Source organism: Phacochoerus africanus, chromosome 4, assembly GCF_016906955.1.
Source record: "Phacochoerus africanus isolate WHEZ1 chromosome 4, ROS_Pafr_v1, whole genome shotgun sequence".
Lineage (NCBI taxonomy): Eukaryota > Metazoa > Chordata > Mammalia > Artiodactyla > Suidae > Phacochoerus > Phacochoerus africanus.
The window spans coordinates 4,503,461-4,531,018 of NC_062547.1; the positions used below are offsets into that span (position 1 = coordinate 4,503,461).

Sequence of the window (27,558 nt, forward strand, 5' to 3'; positions counted from 1 at the left end):
GGACAGCTCTTGTCCATGCTGCCTCTCCCTACAAACTGAATGTCCTTAAGTGTCTGTTCCTGAGTGAATCCCTAACACAGTTCCTGACATGACTCAGTATATTTGCTGATCAAATAAACGAGGTTAGGAGTTCCCATCGTGGCGCAGTGGTTAACGAATCCGACTAGGAACCATGAGGTTGCGGGTTCGGTCCCTGCCCTTGCTCAGTGGGTTGACGATCCAGCGTTGCTGTGAGCTGTGGTGTAGGTCGCAGATGCGGCTCGGATCCCGCGTTGCTGTGGCTCTGGCGTAGGCCGGTGGCTGCAGCTCCGATTCGGCCCCTGGCCTGGGAACCTCCATGTGCCGCGGGAGCGGCCCAAGAAATAGCAACAACAACAACAAAAAAAAAAAGACAAAAAAATAAAAAATAAAAAATAAACGAGGTTAGAAGGAGTAGATGAGGGAGTGGTCACTTGTGATTCTCAGCAGGACCACAGGCCGGAGAATTTCAGAACAGAGGATTAGCAAGTGCCTCCCTGATCTTCTCCCCTTTCTATGTCCAGATTTTAACATTCACTTGCTAAAAAGTTGCAGTTTTTACATTAACATTCTTCCATTCAATAAACTAGATCATCTAAATTCTAAGTATTTGTAAGAAAAGAATTTCTGCCCATCTCTCTTCTACTGCACCTGATCTCCCCAGGAGGAAAAACACTTTTTGTGTCTTTTTGCTATTTCTTTGGGCCGCTTCCGTGGCATATGGAGGTTCCCAGGCTAGGGGTCTTATCAGAGCTGTAGCCGCTGGCCTACACCAGAGCCACAGCAACGCCAGATCCGAGCCGCATCTGCAACCTACACCACAGCTCACAGCAACGCCGGATCCTTAACCCACTGAGCAAGGGCAGGGACCAAACCCGCAACCTCATGGTTCCTAGTCAGATTCGTTAACCACTGCGCCACGAAGGGAACTCCAGGAAAAACATTTATTTGCCCACTTGAGTCAGAGTCCTGGACACAAATGAGCCCCCTTTGCTAGCAAGCAAGGGACCCTGTGTTAAAAGATTAAACACAGAATCTGCCCCTCTCTTGCCTTCAAAGGGCAGAAGGGCAGAACTGGTAAACTGATCCAAGGCTAACTCTCTGGAAATAGCCCTTCATAAGAAAAAAAGACAATGATGAAGCTGGCATCTAAAAGAGAACTGACAGCTGACTGACAGGATGAGGGGGGCAAAAGACACCAAAACTGAAAAATCACAGTAGGATAAAATTACTCAGTACAGGCATGAACCGCAAACACCTGAGAGCCCAAAGTTTCAGCACAACATGGTGGGGTAGCCCCACAAAGCAACCAGGAAAAAAATTCTCAATTATTTCATAAAGCAGAATCATTTAAAATCTCTTTTAAAGTGCAGTCGTGAAAATAATGTAGCGTTCCCCACTACTCGGTAATCTCCAAGGTAAGATCTAGGCATAGCTGCAGCTCACACAGAACATGGAGCATTCCTCAACCCACAAGCGGTGCCTAAAACCTGTGGTTCCAAAACCTAGCTGCACTTCCGTATTGCACGGGGAGCTTTTAAAAATATTTTCCAAAGTTCTCATTGTGGCTCAGCAGGTAAAGAACACGACTAGTATCCATGAGGACGCAAGTGTGATCCCTGGCCTTGCTCAATTAAGGAGGTGGCGCTGGGGTGGGCTCTGATGTAAGTCGCAGGTGTGGTGTAAGACAGCAGTTGCAGCTCCAATTCGACCCCTCGCTTGGGAACTCCCACATGCCGCAGGTGCAGCCTTAAAGAAAAAACATATTTTCTGGAGTTCCGGTTGCGGCTTAGCAGTAATGAACCCAACTAATATCCATGAGGACTCGGGTTCAATCCCTGGCCTCCATCAGTGGGTTAAGGATCCAGCATTGCTGTGAGCTGTGGTTTACATCAAAGACAAGGCTCGGATCTGGAGTGGCTGTGGCTGTGGTGTAGGCTGGCAGCTGTAGCTCCAATTCGACCCCTGGCCTGGGAGCATCCGTATGCCACAGGTGCGTCCCTAATAAAAAACAAATAAAAACATTTTCTCATTCTCACAACAAATTTCTTGAGGTGGGTCCATCACCCACAGTCTTAGAAAGTACCCCCAAACGATTCTGGTGCAGAGCAGTCTGGCATCCGTCTAGAGCAGGGTTTCTCAGCCTCAGCAGTATTGATATTTGGGGCTGGGTGACTGTCTTGTTGGGGGCAGAGGGGAGCCGCCTTGTGTGTCACGGGATGTTTAGCAACACCCCTGGTCCCTAGCCTCTAGAAGCCAATAGTACATTGCCCAGCCCACAGGCTGACAAACAGAAATGTCTCCAGACATTGCCAAATGTTTCTTCGGGGCAAAATCACCCCCTAGTTGAGAACCACTGATCTAGAGTAAATCAAAAACCACCCTCTTGGAGTTCCCATTGTGGTGCAGTGGTAAGGAACCCGACCAGTATCCATGAGGACACAGGTTCGATGCCCGGCCTGGCTCAGAGGATTAAGGATCCCGCGTTGCTGTCGCTGTGGCAGAGGTCAGCAGCTGCAGCTTTGATTCAACCCCCAGCCTCAGAACTTCCATATGCAGCGGTACTGCCCTAAAAAGACAAAACAAACAAAAAACCTTTCGAGGTTCTCTTAAAAAAAGGAAAGAAATGAGACAGCTGCTTCGAAGCCAAGACCAGATCTCTTTTTTCTGTCCATCTCACCTAAGAAAAGGTAACTACGCAGCCCACATCAGGCTCAGATCCTGACTGCTGAGGAGGATCAACCACAGCCCCTGGTGCTTTCATGAAATAAACTCAACGCTGAGTTTTACTTGAGCGGATGACTAGAACTTCACTGTCAGTATCATTCTTCCTTAGAGTAATAAAAAGTTGTAGGAGTGTAGACCAATATATACTCAGGCTGCCTCTCAGTATCTAAAACATAAAACCACAAGATCCAAGGTTATCACAGAAGCAAACTAAACACTAATCCTGACAAACACTGTTTTAAGAAAGAGGTCTTCTCTGCAATAAGCGCATTATCTTTGTACCAAATCAATGCAAAAATTTATCTCTAAGAAGCAAACCTCACCTTTGTTGAGTCTTCATTTCATCACTGTTCATTTTCTGCCCTGTTATGGTCTGATTCTCAAATTCCCAAGTTGTCGATTGAAACCAGAAAGTTTTCATTTTGCTATACTTTACACAAAGCTCGGCTTCTCATCTAAAGCAATCTCCTTCCTGATCTTCAGTGAGTTACACCAGCAAGACGCTCCTCTCCACTTAAGACTGAGTCTACCCGAGTAACACTGCCTGTGCAGCAAAGCAGCCGGGTCCCAGGCAAGAAACACGGGGGGGAGGCGAGCGTGGTTTCCAGCACCAGAGAGAAGAGAACAGGGCAGGAATTAAAAGACTGGGAGTATATGTGTGACTTAGTGGATGGCATTTTGTTAGCTATTCTAGACTCCCTGATCAGATATACTGAGATATAAAACAGCTTCCAAAGCACCCCTCCGGGAAAACAGTTATTGCCCAAACTATCTTCACTGAAGCACATACACAGTGAAGTCCAACACACAGGAACCTCCCAAGCCTCAGTAAGAACCAAGAGTACCCTGAGAAGCTCGGGAGCTATTGATTAGGGGCCAATCACACTTCAGAAGTAGTATCCAAAAGTACAGCAGGAAGAGAATCCAACTGGAGCTCCTGGGGAGCTTTTCCCTATTTAACCATCTCTGAAACTAACCATTCTGAAGCACCAGGGCTCATTACTCCAGGAAACGTTTGTAACTTAACGAATCTTCAACCACTCCTCCCCTGAAAAAAATTACCATACACTTCCAGGTCACTGTCTCAGCCCAAATGACTCTAAATACACAGACCTTTCTAAAGACACTCGCCTAAAGCCAGGACTTAAAACACTCATTTACCTTCCTAATGGTATATAAGTATTTAAAACATCAAACCTAACTAATAATAGCCATTAATTTCTAAGCTGATTCTTCGTGCCAGGCACCATTTGTAGCTGCTTTACACGTATTAACCCATTTACTCCTGGCAAACTCAGGAGGCAGACACAGTTACAGAAGAAGCAGTGAGAAAAGTGATGAAGCCAAGATGTGAAACCAGGCAGTCTAACTCGAGAGCAAAGAGAGCGCAGGCACCAGCACCACTTAGGAGACTCCAGCGGCTGGAAACCTGGACTCTCTTTCCCACTGGCTGCCTACCTGCAACTTGACCTTGAGGACAAAACCCAAGTAAGCCTCCCGTTCACAAAATGCGACAATAGCCTCGTTAACAAGTGTGGCGAGGATGAAAGTGCCCCTCCCATAAAAGCAAAACATAAACAAAGCTCGACCCGACCCACGGAGAAAGTAAGAATCGAGAGCACTGCACGAAGCTCTGAGGCTGAGACGTCAGGACACACAGGGACCTCCAAGGACTCGCTCGGTCTACCCACAACCAAGGGTCCAAGTTGTGCTGAGAGCAGGCGGGACGGAGGAGGAAACCCCTCCAAGTTAACGGCGAGAGGGCTTCTTTAAGAGGGAGGTTCTGGCTGCCGAAAGAAGGACCACCCCCCCGCCCCCCGCAAGCTCATATTCGCCAGGGAGACATTCGCGACCAGGTCTACGCTGGAGTCGCAACACCGGAGTGAAAAAAAAAATCGCTCGGAAGGAGATTTAAATACTCCGGGCCCGGCTCTGCGTATTCCGATGACTCTGCGGCGAAGGAGCAGAAACCCACAGAACTTGTTTCCCGGAGAGCGGAGTCCAACAATGGCCTTCGCGAGGCTCCGGCGAGCGGCCGCCTTAACTTGACACGCTCCGGGGCCCGCGCCCAGCCAAGTTCTCCGGGGCCGGCGGGCGGCGCTCGGGGCCGCAGGCCGGGGCGGAGCGGGCCCCGCCGGGCTAGGGGCGCGCCCGGTCGCCGCCGCGCCAGGCCGCGGACGTCCGCGCGGGCGCAAAGTTCGCCGCCGGGCCCTCGTCCCGCCTCGGCGCCCGGCCCGGCGCGGCCCCCGCGGCCCGCGGCGGGCGAGCCGGGCGGCTGACAGGCGCGGGCGGGGACGGCCCCGGAGCCGGGGCGCCGCGCCTCCCCGGCGGCGGAGCGGCGAATTCCGGGGGGGAGGGGAGGGGGCCGGGACGCTCCCTCCCCGCGCCGCCGAGGCCGGGCGGAGGGGCCGCCCCGCCGCCCGCGCGCCGTGCACCCCGCGCGACGGCCCGCTCCGCCGCCCCCTCCCCCTCATTACCTGGAGGTGCCCGCGACTCGCCGCTAGTTGCGCTCAGGCGGGAAACGCGCTCACCGACACCATCAGCGAAGCGCCCAAAATGGCGGACGTATCAAGCAGGCCTTGAGTTCCCCCCGCCCTCCCTCCGGCCGCCTCACGGCCAATCATGGCCCTGGCCCCGCCCCCAGTCCCGCGCTCATTGGCCTCCCTCTCCCGCCCCCTGTAACCTATTGGATCACCCTGCGGCCCCGTTGCACGCACGCCGATTGGCTGGCAGACCTCGTCAGTCAAGCGAGAGGGGCTCATCCTTTTCCCATGGACTTGACGGTTCCGGAACCTCTAGGACCCGGGAGTCTGGAGAAACAAATCAGAAACCGAGAGAAACCTGGCTGGGTCCCCCTACGCCGTAGCAACAGCAGGGCCTCCGCTTGACCGACGCTTCGGACCACCAATCCGATAGCCAATGCTTTTTAAAACTAAAATGAGCCAAACCAATCATGGCCATAGAGATGGGAACTGCAAGGGAACCAATGGGGTACCAAGACCGGAGGGCGGGCAGGCGGGCCCGAGGGCCTGAAGGAAACCGGTGATGACGTGAGCCACAATGTGTTTCGGCGGCGGAAACTAGCCAGGGTTGGGGAATTAGCTCAAGTGGTAGAGCGCTCGCTTAGCATGTGAGAGGTAGCGGGATCGATGCCCGCATTCTCCACTGTAGACTTTTAGAAGGGGGGGTGTGGGACTTTCCTAGTCAAAGTCACGTTCCTTTCCCTGGGTCCCCGCACTGGGAGTCTATTAGAGTAAAGGTGGGGAGTCCCATACAGCTCACGCCGACTCCCCAGCCTCCGCGAGGGACCAGATTGCGGGAAGATGGGAGTCTTCGTTTTGCCTTGCGGAAGGATTGACACGCGAGCTTCTCCCAAAATTCTCCTCTGGCGCCCTGCCACTCCCCGCCCTCCCCGAGACAGCCCACTCAGCCATCTCCCCCCGCCCCCTGCTCCTAAAGAGAGCCACCCCAGAGAGAGCCGACGCTTGGAGATGCGGCCTCCTTCCTAAAAGCCGGCAAAACGCCGTGTATGGTCACGTGTAAATCAACTGCGTGCGGTGGGGGGAGGCTTGCGGGGCCCGCTGCGGGGGAGAGAGTGCTAGGGGCACTAGTGCTCGTGGGCAGCCCTAGTGTGCGCTTAGTCTATGCCCAGCCTGCGGGGGTGCGTGGGGAGCAGAGGGTCCCGGCTCTGACGTCAGACTCCTCCAGTCTACAGAGTGCTGGGGTCTGCCTGAGCCGGAGGCAAGGAAGCTCTGCGCTAAGTCCCGGAGACCTGAGACCCCAAGGTGGGGCCTTGGAACAGGCTGGGTTGTTCTGAGAGAGACACAGGGCGGGGAGAGGAAGTGTCCGAAGTGACCGGGTCTCCGGGCCTTGAGACCAGTGCCACCCTGCCTAGGGGGAAATCACCAGCACCGGTGCTCAGGGGAGAGTCAGAATGAGGGCTGGGGCAGGGAGGTCTGCCTGCCAGCAGGTCTCTCCCGTGACACTGGCTTGGGCAGAGATGGCCTCTCGGGCTCAAGGAGGGGAGGCAGGGAGTTCCTGTTGTAGCTCAGTGGCCTAAGAATCCGACTAGGATGCATGACACTGGTTCTATTCCTGGCCTCACTCAGTGGGTTAAGGATCTGGTGTGGCTGTGGCTGTGGCGTACACTGGCAGCCCCTTGTCTGGAAACTTCCACATGCTGTAGGTGAGGCCCTAAAAAGACTAAAAATAGGGAGGGGAGACAGGCTCCCTGTGTGGCTTCCCAGAGGACCTCCCAGGCCTGAGACATGTGACAGAGCTTGGCCACTGGGGATAGCGGATGGCCACACCAGCAGTTTTGGCCCCTGGACTGCCTTCCAGATGCAGTTCTCTGCACCCCACTTGCTCAGGCACCGGCTGGCCGGAGGCTCCCTCCACCCCACCGACTCAGGTTCTCTGAGCCCCGAAGCCAAAGGCAGAGAAAATGGGAGCCCAGCTGGAATTGGGTGGACAGGGCCCTCCCCCAGCTCACTCCTTCCGCAGAGCCTGTGGCTAGAGGCAGAAGTTCTGGAAGGAGTTCGTTGCTGGTAGTCCCAGAACAGGAGTATCACCCCATTTATGTGTTAGGTAACTGAGACCCTGAAAGCATTCAGACCTCGGCTGTGGCCCACACTGGCTGAGTGACCTCAGCTGGGTCTCAGCTGGGCGACCTGAGCTCCCTGGCTGTCCAGGTCTTATCTGTAAAGTGCTGGTGATCTACCAACTTGTGTCCATCCTGTAAAGGGTACTGGGCCTCTAGGGAGGCAGCCACCAGGGGCAGAAGTTGGGTGCATTGATTCTGCTGCGCAGAGAGGCTTGGTGCCTCGCCCAAGGCCACACAGCCAGTGAGAAACACAGCCGCCAAGATGGAGACCAAGTGCTTGGTGCAGAGGGGGAGGGGGAGGGACCCAAATACAGGTGACTGGGCAGGGGCGGGGGGAGGGCAGAGTGCAGGAGCAGGTGGCAGGGGAGGCTCACCAGCTGGAGGACCAGGTCCAGGTGATCGCAAGTCTAGGGGGAAAGAATGAGATCATCGAAGGAACTTGGGGTTTATCCTCAGCCACGCAGGGCCGGGAAAAGTTTCAGAGCAACGGAAGGGTGAATTCAGGGCTGGCTACACTTTAGAAAGAACAGTTTTGGAGCCAGAGCGGCAAGGCTGTGCTGCAGGAGTATCTCAGAGCCAGAGGAGCTGGCCCCTGGGGCCCGACACAGGAGCATGGGACAGCCTGCAGGAACCCCAGGACAGTAAAGGCACCTATAACAACATGATGCTTTAAAGAACCTGAAATATAAGGTGGACCCTGTGCTCTTGATTAGGACCGAAAACTCAACTTTCTCTTTCTAGACCCATCAGACAGGATTATTTTGTTTGCTGCAGCCGCAGCATGTGGAAGTTCCCAGGCCAGGGATTGAATCCACACCATGGCTGCAACCTGCGCCACAGCCGCACCAACACTGGATCTTTAACCTGTGATGGGTTAACCTGTGAGGCCACAAGGGAACTTCCTAGTTACTGTTTTATTCACCGTTGTACTTTCAGTACCTAGTACCTAGCACACAGAGGATGCTCGGTAAATAATTGCTAATCTCACTAAAAACTCTTTTTAGGATGTTCCCTGGTGGCTCCGCATTGTCACTGGGTTGGGGTTCCAGCATTGCCACTGCTGTGCCTTGGGTCACTGCTGTGACACACGTTCAGTCCCTAGCCTGGGAACTTTCATGTGCCACAGGCACAGCCAAACAAATTAATTAAAAAATGAAAACTCTTTTTAAACCCAGATGCTTACAGTCAGTTAATCTCTGACAAAGGAGGCAAGAATATAAAAATGGGAAAAAGACCGTCTTTTCAGCAAGTGGTGCTGGGAAAACTGGACAGCTGCATGCAAATCAATGAAACTAGAACACACCCTCACACCATGCACGAGAATAAAATGGCTGAAAGACTTCAATATAAGATAAGACACCATCAAACTCCTAGAAGAGAACAAGGCAAAACATTCTCCGACATTAACCTCACAAATGTTTTCTTAAGTCAGTCTCCCAAGGCAACAGAAAGAAAAGCAAAAATAAACCAATGGGACCTAATCAAACTGACAAGTTTTGCACAGCAAAGGAAACCATAAAAAAATAAAACCAAAAAGACAACCTACAGAATGGGAGAAAATAGTTTCAAATGATGCAACCGACAAGGGGTTAATCTCTAAAATACACAAACAGCTTATTCAACTCAACAGCAAAAAAGCAACAACCCAATGGAAAAATGGGCAAAAGACCTGAGTAGATACTTCTCCAAAGAAGGTATACAGATGGCCAAGAAGCACATGAAAAAATGCTCAACATCACTGATTATGAGAGAAATGCAAATCAAAACTGCTATGAGATATCACCTCGCACCAGTCAGAATGGCCATCATTAATAAGTCCACAAATAACAAATGCTGGAGAGGGTGTGGAGACAAGGGAGGTACCTCAGAAAACAGTAAAAACTGGGAGTTCCCATCGTGGCGCAGTGGTTAACGAATCCGACTAGGAACCATGAGGTTGCAGGTTCGGTCCCTGCCCTTGCTCAGTGGGTTAAGAATCCGGCGTTGCCGTGAGCTGTGGTGTAGGTTGCAGATGCGGCTAGGATCCTGCGTTGCTGTGGCTCTGGTGTAGGCCAGTGGCTACAGCTCCGATTCGACCCCTAGCCTGGGAACCTGCATATGCCGCGGGAGCGGCCCAAAGAAATAGAAAAAAAAAAAAAAAGAAAACTCAGTAAAAAACTGCATTTTGACCGAGCAATCCCACTCTTAGGCATATATCCAGACAAAACTTTCCTTGAAAAAGATCCATGCACCCCTATGTTCATTGCAGCACTATTCACAATAGCCGAAACATGGAAACAACCTAAATGTCATCGACAGATGAGCAGATTAGGAAGATGTGGTATATATACACAATGGAATACTAATCAGCCATAAAAAGAAAAAAATAATGCCATTTGCAGCAATATGGATGGAACTAGAGACTCTCATACTGAGTCAGGTAAGTCAGAGAGAGAAAGACAAATACCATATGATATCACTTATATCTGGAATCTAATATATGGCACAAATGAACCTTTCCACAGAAAAGAAACTCACGGACTCGGAGAACAGTTGCCAAGGGGGAGGGGGAAGGAGTGGAACAGACTGGGAACCTGGGGTTAATAGATGCAAACTATTGCATTTGGAGCGGATAAGCAATGAGATCCTGCTGTGTAGCACAGGGGAACTATATCCAATCACTTGTGACGGAGCCTGATGGAGGATAATATGAGAAAAAAATGTATACGTGTATGTGTGACTGGATCACTTTGCTGTACAGCAGAAAATTGACAGAACACTGAAAAACAACTATAGTGGAAAATAGAAAAATCATTTTTATTTATTTATTTATTTTGGTCTTTTTGCCATTTCTTGGGCCGTTCCCGTGGCATATGGAGGTTCCCAGGCTAGGGGTCCAATCAGAGCTGTAGCGGCCGACCTACACCACAGCCACAGCAACGAGGGATCCGAGCCACATCTGCAACCTACAGTACAGTTCACGGCAATGCCAGATCCTTAACCCACTGAGCACGGCCAGGGATCGAACCCACAACCTCATGGTTCCTAGTCAGATTCGTAAACCACTGAGTCACGATGGGAACTCCTAAAATTCTTTTTTAAGATAAATAAATAAATAAATGTGGGAGGAACTGTCCACGTCAAGTCTCAGAACCACTGGGACACACATGCCTTTGGAAAGCGCCTCATTCTTTTCCCGTTTACCTGGGAAACAGGTGGTCAGGTGCTCCATCAGGGCTTCTTGGGTGACAGCGTTTCTTGCCAAGTTCATCGAGGAGATAGATGGCCAAGCACAGGATTTCCTGAGTGGGATGAACTGAGATTGATGGATGGGAGACACATCACCTGCGGAAGGACAATTTTCCGAAAGTGGTTTATTAAGACCCAGCCACCTGTCATGCACACACCTTCACACGCACACCTCCTGTGACTCTCACCTGCTCCCCGGACTACAAGTGTGATCACCTCTCCACCCTGAAGTGTGTTACATTCGCACCCACTCTGGTGGAAAGACTTCCACAGAGGCTCCCGTCACCTTGACAAGGAGTCGCCTTTCAAACCCGAGATCGTGTTTAAATAGACGTACTGGTGAAGGGCTTGCAACAGGGAGCTTTATAAGGGACCTCTGGTTTCATGAACTTGGAGCTGATTTGCTTAGGAACCATCATTCACATCTTGAATAAAGATTGAAAAAATAAAAACTCTTTGTAAAGCCTCCTTGGGAGCTCCTGTTAGGGCTCAGTGGTAATGAACCCAGCTAATATTCATGAAGATGTGCGTTCGATCCCTGGCCTCACTAAGTGGGTCAGGGATCCAGCACTGCTGTGAGCTGCGGTGTAGGTCGCCGACGCGGCTTGGATCCCGTGTTGCTGTGGCTGTGGTGTAGGCAGGCAGCTGTGGCTCCGGTTTGACCCCTAGCCTGGGAACTTCCACGTATCGCGGTGGCGGCCCTAAAAAGACAAATAATAAAATAAAAAATAAAGCCCTCTTGGTCTTTCGGATTGACTGGCTGCTCTGAGAAGGCTCCTTGGTGCTGACTCTTCCCTGCGCTGGGACCATCTTATTCTTTGTCACCTTCCGTCTGGTGAGGAAGTCTTAAGCCTCCCTATCTGCTGACTTTCCAAAGATTCCAGCATGAAGCCCTTGTCCTGTTCAATCTGGTTTCTCTCTTGCCTGTACGCTCCCTATTCCAGTCCTCGGGCACAAGTCGGTGTTGTTGGTGACAAGGATCGGTGCCTCCAAGGGACATCTGTGAGTGCGTGGGCAGGAGGGGACAGCCAGGGCTGGGACCTGCCCTTCTGGGGTGGAGATGGCCTGGCCTCTCACTGATCTGCGCATTCCTTACTCACTCATCATCAAAGCACCTGCTTCAGTCTCCTCCATCCCAGAATCGGGTGGGTTACAGGGCTACGTGCATTATCATTAAATGAAATCATGCAGTACCTCGCCCAATATAAATGGGCCCCCAGAGTCTCCAATTATGATGAGCTCCTAGCCCAACCAGAAGGGTTGAAGTCAGGGAGAACTTCCTGGAGGAGGAGGCATCTGGGTTCAGCCCATCTCCTGAGGACTCCAGGGAGCCACTGTCCAGCTTTAAGGAGGAGTGACTTAAAAGCTTTGTCTTGGCCTCACTATCCTAAAACTTCTAGATTTCTCAGCTCACCACCTTCCTCTTTACTCCCCATATCTGTTTGGAATTTAATTTTTAAATTTTCAACCCATCTAGACTTAAAAAAAATTTTATGGATAGGAGTTCCTGTTGTGGCTCAGCAGGTTAAGAATCCAGCTAGTATCCATGAGGAGGCGGGTTGGATCCCCGGCCTCACTCAGTGGGTTAGAGGATCTGCTGTTGCCGTGAGCTGTGGTAGGTTGCAGACGTGGTTCCTATCCTGTGTTGCTGTGGGTGTGGTGTAGGCCGGCAGCTGCAGCTCCAATTCAACCCCTAGCCTGGGAACCTCCATATGCCCGGGTGCAGCCCTAAAAAGGAAAAAAAAAAGAGGTGTTGAGGCTGGAGAGGGAACTCTGGGGGAATGTGACGGCTGGGTCCATTTTCACATGGAAATTTCACTCTCTGTTCCTTTCCTCTTTCTTCACTGCATTAGATCCAGACTGGGACTCCCCTTGTGGCATGACGGGTTAAGGATCTGGCACTGTCACCACAGAGGCTTGGGTCACTGCTGTAGGTCGGGTTTGATCCCTGGCCCAGGAGCTTCCACATACCTCAGGCACATCCAAAAGAAAAAAAAAAAGAATAAAAGGAGAGAGAGAAGTTAAGATACCATCTGAGTTGAGAAGGAGGTATTTCCCTTCCCACCAAAGGACTGTTTGCTGGCGGCCCAAGTATTGGTAGAAAGGGAACCACTAGGGCTGCTAATGATTGGGGCCCCCGTGGAGGTTTTGGGGGAAGAAGAGGCCAGGGGAGAGGCAGAGGGGCGGGCATCTGGGAGAGGCCCTCAGGGGGGTGCCTTGGTGGGACCCCAGCCCCATTATCTGAGGTGTGGTCCCACAGGGGGTCCCAGCACTGGAAGTGCCCCCTAAGTGTCTCTCAGGGAGGAATTGTGTAGGGACCCGATGGGATCCGAGCCCACCCAGCCTCCGACCCCCCGGACGTCTCAGGGACAGAACCTTCATCACTGGCCACAGCCTGCTTCCCCAGCGTCCTGCTTGACAGTGGACACGCCCACATCTGGTCCCATGGATTTTGCTCAGCTGCCCAGAACAGCTGTTGACCCAAAGGGTTTCCAGACCCTGGGCAGGGAGGAGCTCCCACACCCGGTGGCGGGCTCATCTCTGACGGGGCTGGCGGGGAGGGAACCTCCTGACAGGAGGGAGATGCCACAGGGCTCAGTCGGGGATGGCTGAGACTTGGGGAATAGCGGGTGTCACCACGGAGGCGCAAGAGGCTGGAGGGAAGGTCGAAGCCCCTTGGGCCACACTGAGGAGGACCCAGGAGCCAGGTGGTAATGTTTATGGGATAAAGGCAGGACTGAACGAATGAATGAAAACAATTCTGGCTTGACTTCTTGTTCCCCAGGCTTTGGGTTCCTCACCTGCAAATAGGGAAAACCATTTACCTAGCTGGGCTGTTGTGAAGTTTAAATGAAATAAACCGGATTAACTTCACTCCCTCACTTAAGATACAGATTAGACATCACCTCCTCCAGGAAGCCCTCCCTGTCTTCCCATGTGAATATGGGCCCCAGGATATCTCAACACCCTGCTTTCCCCACAGCTTCGGAAACTGCCTCCATTACTGGATTTTGAACACTTTTAGAGGGAGGGTCACCTGTGATGACTCTCTGGGTCCCTCAGAGTGTGACTTAAGTGCAGAGCGCTGCACACAGGCACTGCTTCCCGAAGGCTGGCAGATTTGCTTGGCACACAGGAGGCTGGTGGGTTGACCCCCACTGCCCCTAGCGGACCCCATGGCAGGAAAGGATGCAGCGCACTGCTCCTGGCCATCAGTGGCTCTATCAGGGGGTCCGTGGGAGGGGGAGGGACCGTGCAAGGTGGTTCGACCTCCCCCCAGTGCAGAGACCACCAGGACAGCAGCCCAGCCCCCCGCCCCCACCCCTCGCCAGGTCCCTGGTGTCCCAAGCCGCCTGGATGGTGGGCTGGGCAGGAGAGTGTTGGCGGGGGCGGGGGTCTCCCCTCTGAGGCAGCCGCTGCTCCTGGGTCAGCAAAGGTGCCCCCACCCCACTGGCTGCCCACACGGAGCCTGGTGCTTTCGTGAGCTCCTCGGGGCACGAGGCCCAGGTGCCCTGAGCCTCTGCAGCATCTCCGTGGGCAGGGGACCCTGCCTTGGGCCTGGGAGCCCGTTCTTAGCGCTGTGTTCTTAGCGCTGTGACCTGGGGCAGCATGTCACCTCTCCCTCTTACCAAGGACCAGCTACTCGCCAGGCCCCAACTGGGCGAGGTTTATCTCCCGGAAGCCTGGCCGCAGGCCTCGGCCGGGTTACCACACCCTCCTGGGCAGCAGCTGGACGAAGAGGATAAGAGCTGAAGCTTCTCGGGCAGAAGCAGATGTCACCCCTGCAGTCTATGAAGGGGCCCTGAGCCCAGGTCCCCTCCCCGGGGGCACCGGCAGCTCTGAGTCAGCACTTCCACGTGGTGACTTTGCACCCATGGCAGGTCACCCCTGTCCCCCCCGCTGCCAATGACCTTGGGTTCGGGGAGGCTACTTCTCAAAGGTCTGTCCCAGGAGGCCAGGCTGGTCCCAGCTCTATCCCCACAGAGCCACCGCCCGCCTCATCTCACCCGCCTCCCTGCCCTCAACTGTCACCTCTGCACTCCAGGCCCCGGGGGGTCAAAGGCGCAATCTCGGGGTTGTGGGGGGAGGCACTCCCTCCAGATGAGGTTGGAGAACCAGCGGAGGGTGCTCCCAGCCCTTGGCCTAGACCTTCCAGGAGTCAGGCCTCCCTGGCTGCTGCATCTCCTTCTTCCCTGTCCAACAGCCCAGCCTCCTCAGGACACACAAGTTGCTGACTCCTCTGTTGCCTCCTGCACCACCAGGGGCGGGGGGCGGGGGCAGGGGCACCGGGTGGGCCTCAGGCAGCGGGTACTGCCCACTTCCATGCGGACTGGGCTCTACACAGCCTGTTTGCAGAAATGGACGTAGGGGGTGGGGGACGGGGGAGCTAGGGGCTCCCTCCCCAACCCGAGGTGAGTGCCCCAGGCCTAATCTAAGGCAGTGAAGCAAAAGGAAAGAAGCAGAGTGAAATTTCCATGTGAAAATGGACCCAGCCTTCACCTCCCCTTAGAGTTCCCCCTCCAGCCTCAACACCTCGTTTTTGCTTTTTGAAAGGGCTGCACCTGTGGCATATGGAAGTTCCTGGGCCTGGGGTCGAATTAGAGCTGCAGCTGCTGGTCTACGCCACAGCCACGGCAATGCAGGGTCTGTGCTGCATCTACGACCTACACAACGGGCAGCAACTATGGATCCTGAGCGAGACCAGGGACGGAAGAGCGCCTGCCTCCTCAGGGATGCTGTTTTAGGTCCTTGACCCGCTGAGCCAGAGAGGGAACTCCCCCCAGTACTGTTCTGATGGGCAGCAGCAGCCCGGGGCCCACACACACTCTGGTCAAGTGGTAGCAGGGACTGACCAGGGACCAGCCCAAAGCCCAGGGATATAATCTGCAGAGCCCAGTGTGAGAGGAAAATACAGGGCCTTGATCTTCAAAATTATTTTGAATTTCAGGACGGCAACAGCAGAGCACGAAATCGAGCGTCAGGTCGTGCATGAGTCAGGCATCCACGAAGCTGCCCTGCCAGCGGGCCCTCTGCCCAGAGGCCTGACCCCTCCCTGGTGGCGAGCAGCCCGTGCCCAGAAGGATAAGCGCACAACTCCGGCAGCTGTCGGGGGGTGGGGTGGGGGCCGGGATGGCGTTGTCTCCGCGGGACACTCAACTCGAACACACACGTGGCATGAAAGAATGGCCATGACGTTTTAAAAAATTAGGTTTATAAATATTTTCTCCACTGTACAAAGTCTTCCCCGCCCGGCCCACCCCATCACTGTTCACATTTCTCATGTTTTTAAAATCCCAACTATATTTATTTTTTAAATCATAAAATATAATTTTTTCTTTGTTCATATTTAAAACTATTTACAGGGGCACAGAGAGGCCGGGGTGGCCCGGCCGAGGTCAGGACGAGTCCGTGCAGGGGGACGGTGGGGGCGGGAAGAGGTGGAAGTAACTCCTCTCTGTGGCGGGCGAAGGTGGGCAGCTGTCCTCCGCCGACAGGTACTGGCTGTGCGGCGTGGGCGGGGGTGGGTAGGGGTCTGAGTCTGAGTTCAAATCCAGGTAGTACTTGCTGGCCTTCCAGCGGCTGGCGCTGTAGTCGCTGTCGCACACGTCTGTACTGCAGGGCGTCGTCGGGGGCGCCATGCCGCGGATGATGTAGGGCCTGCGGAGAAAGGGGACCTCCGTTTAGAGGGGCCCACATGCATATTCGCCTATCGGGCATGGGGGGCCCCCAGCTGGGTGGCCTCTCTGAGCCTCGGCATCACTACCTCTGAAGTGGGTGCGCCCACACCTACCCTGCAGGCTGCCAAACCCAGGCCCCGACAGGGACAGCAGCCCCAGGTCAAGGTCACCTTCATGGGGAGCAGGGCCTCCGGAGCCCACCCAGCTCACCTTGGGCAGCTCACGTAACCTCTCTGAGCTTCAGTGACTCATTGGTAAAATGGAGAAACAGATAGGGTGGGGGGGGGGGCCGCAGGGCCGGGGCAGGGGGAGGGGAAGTGGGGGGGGGTGCAAGGTGTTGGGTGGGACCCAAATCAGGACAGAAAGAGCGAAGCATGTGGCAGACCGGAGGCTGAGGGGCCCGGGCCGGCTGCTATGGATGTGACCACCCTGGGACAGACTGTGACACTGAGGCAGCGGGGAGCCACTGCAAGTTCTTGAACTGGGCAGTGACCCAGGGAAGAGCTGTGCCTCTCCTGAGGCTGGGCCCTGCAGTTCCTGAAACAGCCACCAGATGGCAGGCGGCGCCGCTCCAGGAGGGTGGGCAGCCTCGCCACCCCCAAAGCCCCGCTCTCTACCCGGCGAGCAAGCCTGGCTGGGGCACCCCCTCCATCTGCCCGATCGGTAGGGTAGCTCGCCTGGGCGCGAGGGACCCAGGGCACCTGGTCGGTGAGCCCTGCTGGCTGAGAGCATAGGGTTGAAGGTCAGCAGGTTCGCCCCGCCCACCCCGGCTCTGAACCACCCACCGCTGGACGCAGGCCAGCAGCCCTGGATCCTGCTCCTTCTCAACGTTCTCCAGGGGCCCCTCCCCACCCGGGTGGGGTGTGCCGCCCCGACCTGGGCAGCTGCGGGTGTGGCCCATGAGTTTCCCGGGTTCAAACAGGCCCTGGCAATGAGTCAGGAGAAAGGATGGCCCGATCAGGGGCCCGCCTCGCCTGCACGCCCATGGACGGCGACCGGCCGGGTCTCAGCACTGGATTCAAGCCTAGGCCCAGGGTCCTCTGGGGGCGGGGCCGACCGCGGTGGGGAATCCCCTGGTGGCGCCATTCAAGGCCACATCTGGGCCCCGGCTTGCAAAACACCCTGCCCCAGTGGGATCTGACCTCTGGACCTAGAAGGGAGGCGGCATGTGGGCCGAGGGCAGGAAGGCCCAGAGCATGCCCCCTCCCCCCCACCCCTCTCCGCCGGCTCCCCCGGGAAATGGGAACAAGGCTCCAGTGCCACAGGGAGAGGCCTCCGTACCTGTAGGGCCTGGCGGCGGCCGGAATGTTGGAGGAGTAGAACACGTCCAGGTTGTACAGGGAGGGGTCCGTGGCGGGGGATGGTGGCGGGTTCAGGATCTGAGGGGAGCCAAGCAAGGTCACGTGGGCCACCCCTGCCCGGTTCCCTCCTCCTGGGACCCGTCCTGGTCTGGGGAAGGGGAGCGGCAGTGGCGGCCCCGAGGATGGGCACAGGTGCGAGCAGGGTGGCTGCAGAGGCCCACCCCGCTGACCGGCGGCGACCCCACGCCCCTGCTGGGTGCTCGGCTGTGCGCTCAGGTCCCTGAAAACAGCCCCCTCTGCACCACGTCACCGGCAGGGAGATGCCCCTGCAGGTCCCGGCGTGTCGCTGCGCCCAGAGCACCTCTCCAGGTTCCTCGGACTTTGCTGCCAACTCCCCTCTTTAGGCTTCTGCTTCCCCATCTCCTTCCACGTGACGCAAAGTCTAATTCCTATAATTGATTCCTTATTCCTAACACTCAGGGGACCTGCTCCCGGGGGGGGGTGCCACATGGAGGGAGGGGCACTGCCCGCTCTCCCCTTACCTCTCGGCTAATCAGGAAAGGGTGGCCCTTTCTCAAGGGACCCCACTGACCCCAAATTGTAATAATAAAGGCACAGCTCTCGCACGGGAACCCGCCCTCCAGAGCCAGGCGGCAGGAAAGGGACAGAGGGACCTGGGGTCCAGACACAACAGGTCAGGTCTGCACCTTCCCCAGCACCCCGCCTCCGCCGAGCCGTCCCTGCAGGGGGCGCTCTTACTGCGTGCTTGGGGCTGAACCCCCGCTGGAGGCGAGGCGAAGGGCAGGGCTTTCCTTCCCGGTCGGAGGAGGGTCTGATTCCGGTTTCACCTCCACCCAGCTGCAGCGTGAGGGCCTCCGCCTCGGCTCTAAAACGGAGCGAAGGAGACGGGCTTCCTTCCCCGGGCTGTCCTGACACTCAGTAACTACAAGCGCCCAGGCCCGTCCCCTTGCCCTTCAGGAACCCGCATGGGCCCCTCTCCTTATTCTGGGGGGCGGGGTCCTCCGTGGCCTGGGGATTCCTCAGGATTTGACCCCAAAGTTGGGAGGGCAGAAATCAGGCAGGGAAGCCTGGCAGAAACGGTCTCCCCCAGGAGCCCAGGCCCGTAGGGTCCTATTTCTGCATCTGCCCTTGAACTTGACTGGATGCGGCTTCTCCCCATTCCTGCCTCCAGGGCGGGCTACCCACAGGGCCAAGCTACTTCCCCCAGGGTGTTGGAGACGTGAAGGTTGGGGGGTTGTGGAGAAGTCACCCCCATTCTGCAGTGGGCAGATTTCTAGCAAGTTCTGCCCATGTAGCACCCGGGTGACTTCTCTGTCATCTGGTGACTGGGGCTGGAGGCTCCTCCCTGGTCACTCTCTCTTAGCCGATCTGCCTTTCCCATGTTCTAAGAGTTCTCTTTACCTCTTTCTGGCCAATTCCCTGGAATTCCCATCCCTGCTCATAAGTCTGTATATTGAACTTTCTCTGTTCAAAGCACCAGGTGGTTTCTGTCTGCTGATTGGACGGCGACTAACAAAGGCCACCTGGTCGCCATCAGCACAGAAATAAAGCCGATATCTCCCACCTCACTCTGTACCTCTAATTCTATGCCTGGAGAATCAAAGTTTTAACTATAAGCATGAAACCTTAAGAACATGAAGAAAGAGAGCATAGAAACTGGTTTTGTGTGTGTGTGTGTGTGTGTGTGTGTGTGTGTGTGTGTGTGTGTGGAAAGCCTTTCTGGGCATGGCCCAAGAAACCCCAGATACCCACAAATGATTGACAGCTTCCTTGTATAAATGGCAACACACAACATAAACCAAATCAAAACACAAAAAGCCAGGAAAAATATTTTCAACCCATATCTCAGGAATTAGCCCAATTTTATTCTATTTCGGTTTTTTTAGGGTCACAGCCGCAGCATATGGAAGTTCCCAGACCAAAGGTCAAACCGGAGCTGCAGCTGCCGACCTACACCACAGCCACAGCAATGCAGGAACCGAGCCGCATCTATGAGCTACACCACAGCTCGTGGCAACGCTGCAGGATCTTGCTATTGGTCTGGGAACTTCCATATGCTGCGGCTGTGGCCCTAAAAAGACAAGGAAGACCAAAAAAAAAAAAAAAAAACCCAAAAACTCCCCTAACTGGATCCTTAACCATTGAGCAAGGCCAGGGATTGAAACCGCAGCCTTTTGGATACTAGTTGGGTTCTTAACCTGCTGAGCCACAAGGGGAACTCCAAAAATGAATTTTTTTTTTTTTTTGGTCTTTTTGCCATTTCTTGGGCCACTCCCGCGGCATATGGAGGTTCCCAGGCTAGGGGTCGAATCGGAGCTGTAGCCACCAGCCTACGCCAGAGCCACAGCAATGCGGGACCCGAGCCGCGTCTGCGACCTACACCACAGCTCACGGCAACGCGGGATCTTTAACCCACTGAGCAAGGGCAGGGACCGAACCCGCAACCTCATGGTTCCTAGTCAGATTCGTTAACCACTGCGCCACGACGGGAACTCCCAAAAATGAATTTTTAAAATACCAAAAAACTCAACAGGAAAACGACATAAACATCACTTCTGAGACACTAAAACTACAAAAGACATTAAACACACAAAAAGATATTTGATGCCATTCGTAGTAAGAGAAATATAAATTAAAGTGACACCACCAGACCATTTTTACCCCAAATTAAACCTGAGGAGCGTGTATTGAGAGGGAGAGTTGTGCTGGCGCGGCCCTCTGCTGGCGGGAAGATGTCCCCTCCAGAGGGCCCCTTGGGCCCGAGGGGTCAGGATGACCACACACTCCCTGTGGTGGGCATCTTCCTGCCGCCTCCCCTCAGGGTTCCAGGTAGCACTGCTGGAGTAATAAGACCCTGGGAGCAGCTGGACACCCACTGGGCGCTGTCCATCCAAGGGCGCTGTCCAGTCACCAAGAAGGGGACAGCTCTGCCACCGGGGTGCAGGAGCAGGGAGGCAGGGCAGGGAGTGGTCGGCTCAGGCCGGAGGGCCCAGTGCCCTTAACTCTCACTTCCTTAGCCCCCTCCCGTTTGCAAAATGGGATGATGAGTGAGCCCCCTTCTGGAATTGGGGTGACACAGCACTTCTGTATCCCTCAGACGTGCTTCGTAGGAGTTCCCGTGGCGGCACAGTGGAAATGAGCCCAGTGAGTATCCATGACGATGTGGGTCTGATCCCTGGCCTCGATCAGTGGGTTAAGGAGCCAGCACTGCTGTGAGCTGTGGTGTAGGTCGCAGACGTGGCTCGGATCTGGCTTCGCTGTGGCCGTGGTGTAGGTCAGCAGCTACAGCTCCGATTGGTCCCCTAGCCTGGGAACATCCATATGCAGTGGATGTGGCCCTAAAAACAAACAAACAAACAAAATAGAAGTGCTTTCATAAATGCCAGCTTTTTTTGGGGGGGGAGGGGGACTGCGCCCAGGGCTTGTGGAAGTTCCCAGGCCAGGGATCGAACTCGTGACACAGCACTGTCTGGAGCCACAGCAGTGACATTGCTGGATTCTTAACCTGCTGCGCCACCAGAGAATTCCAATGCCAGCTTTTAGAAGCAAGGCTCAGAGGAGTTCCCAGTGTGGTGTATGGGTTAAGACTCTGACTGCGGCAGCTCGGGTGGCTGTGGAGGCTTGGGTTTGATCCCTGGTCAGGATAGTGGGTGAAAGGATCCAGCATTACAGCAGCTGCAGCTCAGATTCAATCCTCTGCCCAGGAACTTCCCTGTGCTAGGGGTGTGGCTATAAAAAGAAAAAAAAATTAAAAACCAAAACCCAAAAAACAAGGCTCAGAGGGGCGCTCTCGTTATTCAGATGAGACCATGTGGATTTTAAAAAGAACGCATGAACCTACTCCGTACGAGGCTCTCATGATGGATACCTGTCATCACGCAGTTGTCTAAACCTGCAGAATGATATGGCCCAAGAGCAGACTCAGGCGTGCACCGTGCATGACGGTGGGTGGGTTCACGGACCCTAACAAGCATCTCCCCCGGGGGGAGGAAGGGGGATTTAGGAAATCTCCGTACCCTCCTCTCAATTCTGCTGTGAGCATAAAATAGCTATATACATACACACATATATATATATTTATTTATTTTCATCTTTTGTCTTTTTAAGGCTGCACCCAAGGCACATGGAGGTTCCCAGGCTAGGGGTCTAATTGGAACTACAGCCGCTGGCCTACACCACAGCCACAGTCACACCAGATCCGAGCTGCATCTGTGACCTACGCCACAGCTCACGGCAACACCAGATCTTTAACCCACTGAGCGAGGCCAGGGATTGAACCCGCAACCTCATGGTTCCTAGTCGGATTCATTTCCACTGTGCCACGTTGGGAACTCATATATATATATATATATATATATATATATATATATATATATATACACATACATACATATATATTTTAAAGTTTTCTTTTTAAAAATCCTGCATATGTGAGGCTGGTAAAATCTGAGCAAAGTCAGAGGAAGTCGTATCAAAGCCCTGGTTATGATGTTGAGCCACTGCTGCTAGAGACTCGAAGCTGGCGTCTCCCCAGGTCCCTATGTTGAAACAGAAACCCCAACATGAGGAAGGAAGTGGGGCCCTCGGGAGGCGCTTCAATCACGAGGGTGCAGCCCTCATGGGTGGAATCCAGGCCCTTAAGAAAGAGACCCTAGAAAGCTCCTCGACCCCTTCCGCCACATACAGGTCCGACAGCCACCAGGAACGAGAAACTGGGCCCTCGACAGACACCCAACCTGCCAGAACCTTGATCTTGAGTTCTCCAGCCTCGGGGACTGCGAGAAATACCCGCGTGTGGCCTGAGCTGCCCAGTCTACGGCCGCTTTGTTAGAGCAGCGCAAAGATGACTCACGGGTCCGTGAGATGCCACCACTGGGAACACTGGCGAAGGGGCAAAAGGACCTCTCGGTATTACGTCTTAGGAGTACGTGCAAATCTGTAATGATCTCAAAATGTAAAACAAAAAAATAAAGTCCATAATCTTTCTATTTTTTTCTGGCTGTGCCCATGGCATGTGGAAGTTCCTGAGTCACGGCAGTGACAACGCCAGATCCTTAACCCGCCGGACCACAAGGACCTCGGGTGTGGCCCTAAAAAGCCAAAAAAAAAAAAAAAAAGCTGGCTTCATGCAGGGCTTCTTTTAGGGATGGTGATATTTTCTAAAATTAACCGTGGTGATGGTTGCGCAACGCTGTGAATACACTAAAAACCACCGAACTGTACACTTGCAGTGGGTGAACTGTACGGTCTGTGACTTATACCTCAATAAAGCTGTTTTAAAAGAAATGCTGGTGGTTAATGTCATCTCTTGCTGCTAAATAAGATCCCCTCCCACCCCCCGCCGCCAGTTCCTAGCAGAGGCTGGGAACATCCTGGGGTCTGCGTGGGGGGCTGGGGGGCTGTCCTAGAGTTCCTGGTGCTTCCGGCTGGTTCCATGGGGCACCTGAAAGCCAGGCGACAGGAGCCATAAGGAGGACGAGAGGGTGGGGACCACGTCCTTAAGCTCCAGCCTCCTCTGCCCTCAGCACGGTCAGGCCCCGAAGCTTCCAGGAGGCTCCGGTCCCAACCCAAGATGACGACCCCTGCTCTTTCCTCCCTCCGAGGCCTTGCCCTGGTCAGACGCAATAAGGAGGGCCAACATCCCCAATGTGGGGGACATCCAGAAAGGCAGGAAGGCCCAGCCCTGGTGGGTGGGGTTTGATGGAGATCCCCCCTCCCCAGGGAAGGTCCCAGGGGCTGTCTTCGCCTCAGAAGAGTGTATCATCACAGGAGGTCAGGTTTCAAGGATTTAAAAAACACAGAGAGTTCCCGTCGTGGCGCAGTGGTTAACGAATCCGACTAGGAACCATGAGGTTGCGGGTTCGGTCCCTGCCCTTGCTCAGTGGGTTAACGATCTGGCGTTGCCGTGAGCTGTGGTGTAGGTTGCAGACACGGCTTGGATCCCGCGTTGCTGTGGCTCTGGCGTAGGCCAGTGGCTACAGCTCCGATTTGACCCCTAGCCTGGGAACCTCCATATGCTGTGGGAGTGGACCAAGAAATAGCAAAAAGACAAAATAAATAAATATATAAATAAAAAACACAGAGGAGTTCCTGCTGTGGTGCAAAGGGATCAGGGGTGTCTCTGCAGCTCCTGGATGTGGGTTTGGTCCCCAACCCCGCCCAGTGGGTTAAAGGAGCTGGTATTGCCTCAGCTGCAGTGTAGGCCGCATCTGTGGCTCAGATCTGATCCCTGGCCGGCTAACTCCATATGCCACGGGTTGGCCAAAAAAAAAAAAAGAAAAAAAGAAGGAAAGAAAGAAAAAAAAGCATAGAACCACATCAAGTCAGAAGCTGAGGTCTAGGTACCTCCAGCTTCATGTTTGGGCATCAACCTTACCCCAGGTACCCTGGGGCTGTGCCCTCGGAAATGGGGGTCTTTACCCACCAGCCACGAGGAGAGGGTCCCTTCTCGGGATCCTGAGTGGGGCTCGGATACCGGGGGCTTCGGGACTTTGCCACCTGCACAGTCATTTCATTCCAGGGTGTCACTCAGCCAGGGGCTGGCCTCTCGCCCTGCTTGGCCTTCTGGAAGCCTCAGGGAACATTTCAGCCACAAACGTCACCCTGAGAGCACGGTCCTCAGAAAACAACCCAGCCCTTGTCTGGGAACCAGCAAGCCCCGGGGCGGGAAACCATAGGGTCTTCCCGGTGGGGACACTGAGGGAAGCTCGCAAGGCCCCCTCAGTGCACCCCATCCTGGCAGGTCCTGCGGACCAAAGACGGCCACCCAGACCTGGAAACTCCCAGCAGCAGCCCTGCAAGGCGGGATGATGGGGAGACGCCCCATTTGGGGTTTTTAGGTGGCTTTCAGAGGACCCACCAGGGCCAGGGTGCTCTCTTTCCCAAACGGAGACTGTCCACCCCCGGGCGGCCAGGCCTCCCCTGCCGCCACTCACCGGCGGGTACAGCGTGGCCTTGGTGCTGGATGAGCTGCTGGACGAGGCCCCGGTGACGTGGTTCCGGTCGTAGAGGGGCACCCCGGCCCGGCCCCCCATCAGGCTCATGGAGCTCATCATGGACTTGCTGCAGGAGATGCCTACGGGCGGAGGGCGCAAGGCGGGTCACGGACATGGTGCCCTCTCCCCAACTCCGCTGCCCAGGGGGCCTAGGTGCAGGCGAGTAAATTCTACCTGATTAGCATCCCCGCCCGGCTGTCCCCAAGGGACACCTCAGGACACACCCTACAAGAGACTCTCAGGCCACGTCCAGGCACCCTCCCACCTCCGGGCTGCCTCGGCTCCTTACCTGGGAAGGGCCCATGCTGGGAGCCGCCCGGCGCGATGAAGTTGAGGGGCACGTGGGGGGTCCCACTGACGTACTCGTGCGGGAAGGGCCCGGTGGCCCCCGCGTAGCGCTGACACACCACGCGCTGGCACACGAAGTAGACTCCGCCCATGACGAAGAGTGACAGGATAATGCCGATGACCGGCCCGATGGCGCTGCTGTGGGCCGGGCTGTCGTCCGAGGGCAGCTTGGTGATTTCTGTCGGAGGACAAGCCGGGTCAGAGGGTGGGTGTGGCCTGAAAAGGGCCTCTTGCCAGGGGGCGCGAGGGCCCAGGAGGGGCTGCTCCTGCCCAGGCCCATCACCCACAGATGCAGGCGGGAAAGAAGGAGACGCTGGGGCTGGGGCAGCACCCCTGACGGGCTGCCCCTCCTCTTCTGCCTGATGGAGCCCCCCCCAGCTTTCCACAGGGACTCCCCCAAAGCAGCCCCCACTGATCCCCTAACTGGGGAGCTTCCCGGCTGGAAGTTCAGGCACCGGGTGCTCCCACGTCTCCTTCCCTGGAGCCTGAGCAGCAGGTTGCGGGTATGGGGGTGGGTAGGGCCATGCAGAGGCTGGCCGGGCTGGGGTCTTCACCCACAGGGCTGGCTGCGCCCCTCAGGCCTGCCTGCTGCAGAGGCCAGGAACCCTGAAAAGCCCAAAGCATGGGAACTGTGAGGAGTGGAGTATGTCAGCATCTAGATTTGGGGGGGGCTCAGCCAACCCCCCCAAAGCCAGGAGCCAGCTCAGGGCTGCAGGGGTGCACCCAGCAGTCCTTCTGGGTGCCCTGCGTATAGAGTTTCCGGGCGGGGGTGCTCCTGGGCCTCGCTCCGCTATCACAGCCACCTGCAGGATGGAGGGCACGTCTGGGTTCTAGGCTCGGCTTTGGAAAAGGACATTCACTTTCCCACCAGGTTCGCACAACGATTCTGGAGACGACCACCGAGGCCCCCCAGCCGGCCCAAGCCCACAGGAAAGGAGCAGAGCTGCTGGTTCGGGCGGCGAGGCCTCACTCTGGAGAAACATCACCTCCGGCCTCTGGGGCCACAGTCACACAGGAGGCTGCAGACAGACACACTGGGCACCCGCCCAGCAGAGGATGGGGGCCCAGACCCCGGAGGCCCCCCTGTTGCCCTCTGACCCCAGACCACATCCTTAAGATGGTATCTGAGGGGCCTAACCCGGGCTGACCTGAAGGTGCCCAAGTGCTCAGTGAGCCCCCTGGGGACCCCTCCTTCTGCCCCCTCCCAAGGCTTCTCTACGCTGCAGTCAGAGCTCTCAGCCCAGGTCCCTCTGCAGTGGACAAGGTGGTCGTGTCCCCAGATACACAGACATAGTCCCACTTCCTGTCTGGAAATCCAGCTCCCCCCCCCCCTTTTTTTTTTCCTGGTCTTTTTCGAGCCACACCCACGGCATAAGGAAGTTTCCAGGCTAGGGGTCCAATCAGAGCTGCAGCTGCTGGCCTCCACCACAGCCACAGCCACACGGGATCCTTAATCCACTGAGTGGGGCCAGGGATTGAACCTGCATCCTCATGGATACTAGTCGTGTTCTTAACCCACTGAGCCATAATGGGAATGTCCCTTCTTTTTCTGTTTTTTTTTTTTTTTTTTTTTTTTTTAAATGGCCACATGTGAGACATACAGAAGTTCCCTGGCCAGGGACTGAATCCAAGCCACAGCTGTGGCAATGCCAGATCCTTTAACCCTTGCTCCGGGCCAGAGATTGAACCTGCACCTCTGCAGTAACCCAAGCCATTGCAGTCAGATTCGTAACTCACTGCACCTCAGTGGGAACTCCCTCCAGCTCCCTTCCTGACTGAATCAGACAAGCTTTCAAGAGCCGCTGCCTCCAGGAAGCCTTCCCTGACTGCTCTGGTTTCACATTCTCTGGCTCCTGTACCCCTGACTGTGTGGGCGAGGAGCATGCAGCATGTGCGTGTGCGTTCGCTGTCAGGGAACAGGCCCAGCCCCTACCCTGTCAGAGTAATCCTGCTGACAGAGGCGGCTGAGTGAGGTTTCCGGACAGAAGCGTGCAGCCATACCCTCAGGCCTGGCCTGGCACAGTCAGGCCCACCCGCCTAAGCCTTCTCCAGCGCGGGCCTGCCTCTGAGCCTCTGTCCCAGCTGGACTGCCCCTGGACTCACAGTCTCCCCTACCCCCTCGTCACAGCTGTCTCCACCTCCAGGAAGGCTTCCTGGCTTCCCTGCCAAGGCCAAATATGCCTGAGCTCCCTACCTCCTCGGTCCCCGCGCTTTCCCGCCTCTAGACTCCACAGTCCTGGGGCAGTCCCTGGCATAGGGTGACGCCCACCCGGCCTCCCGGGGAAGCCAGCTCACCGCACATGAGCTCGTCGGAGCCGTCGATGCAGTCAGGAAAGGAGTCGCACTGCTGCTTGATGAGGACGCACTGGCCGCTGGCGCACCGGAACTGGTTGGGCAGGCAGACGGCTGCAAGGAGGGGCCTTGCGTTCAGGGAGGCTGGAGGGCATGACGCGGCCAGGAGCACTGAGCAGACGACCGCCAACCGGTGCTCCCTGCCCCGCTACCCCAGGCCCCACAACAAAGGTCTGGGTTCCACATGTAGAGCAGACAGCTGCACCCTTCTAGGAGCGGGTCGGGGCGTGGTCATGGCGAATCCCGCCTTGCCCGCCCCCTGGTGACCCCTGTTCTGAGGCCCATGC

General features: G+C 55.5%; 2 protein-coding genes and 1 non-coding gene across 10 annotated transcripts in view; 1 reads left to right on the forward strand and 2 right to left on the reverse strand.

Annotated features, from left to right (window-relative positions):
* The window catches only part of PPP6R3 (protein phosphatase 6 regulatory subunit 3), a 131,750-nt gene extending 126,405 nt beyond the window's left edge, over window positions 1–5,345 (reverse strand). For 6 of the 8 annotated variants that reach the window (XM_047775064.1, XM_047775063.1, XM_047775062.1 and 3 more), the window contains exon 1: window positions 5,223–5,345. The gene's annotated coding sequence lies outside the window, so the exon portion shown is untranslated. The remainder of the gene's footprint in view (window positions 1–5,222) is intronic. The other 2 variants (XM_047775059.1, XM_047775060.1) reach the window with 2 other exon arrangements.
* A 492-nt stretch (window positions 5,346–5,837) lies between these two features.
* Window positions 5,838–5,910, forward strand: TRNAA-AGC (transfer RNA alanine (anticodon AGC)). The gene has a single exon. It is a non-coding gene; the product is annotated as a tRNA-Ala (tRNA).
* A 9,916-nt stretch (window positions 5,911–15,826) lies between these two features.
* LRP5 (LDL receptor related protein 5) overlaps window positions 15,827–27,558 on the reverse strand; it is a 121,806-nt gene continuing 110,074 nt past the window's right edge. The window contains 5 exon segments of the mRNA XM_047775070.1: window positions 15,827–16,234; window positions 17,536–17,633; window positions 24,512–24,651; window positions 24,861–25,097; window positions 27,215–27,325. Of these exon segments, the coding sequence (XP_047631026.1) occupies window positions 15,973–16,234; window positions 17,536–17,633; window positions 24,512–24,651; window positions 24,861–25,097; window positions 27,215–27,325 (848 nt within the window). The 3' untranslated portion in view covers window positions 15,827–15,972.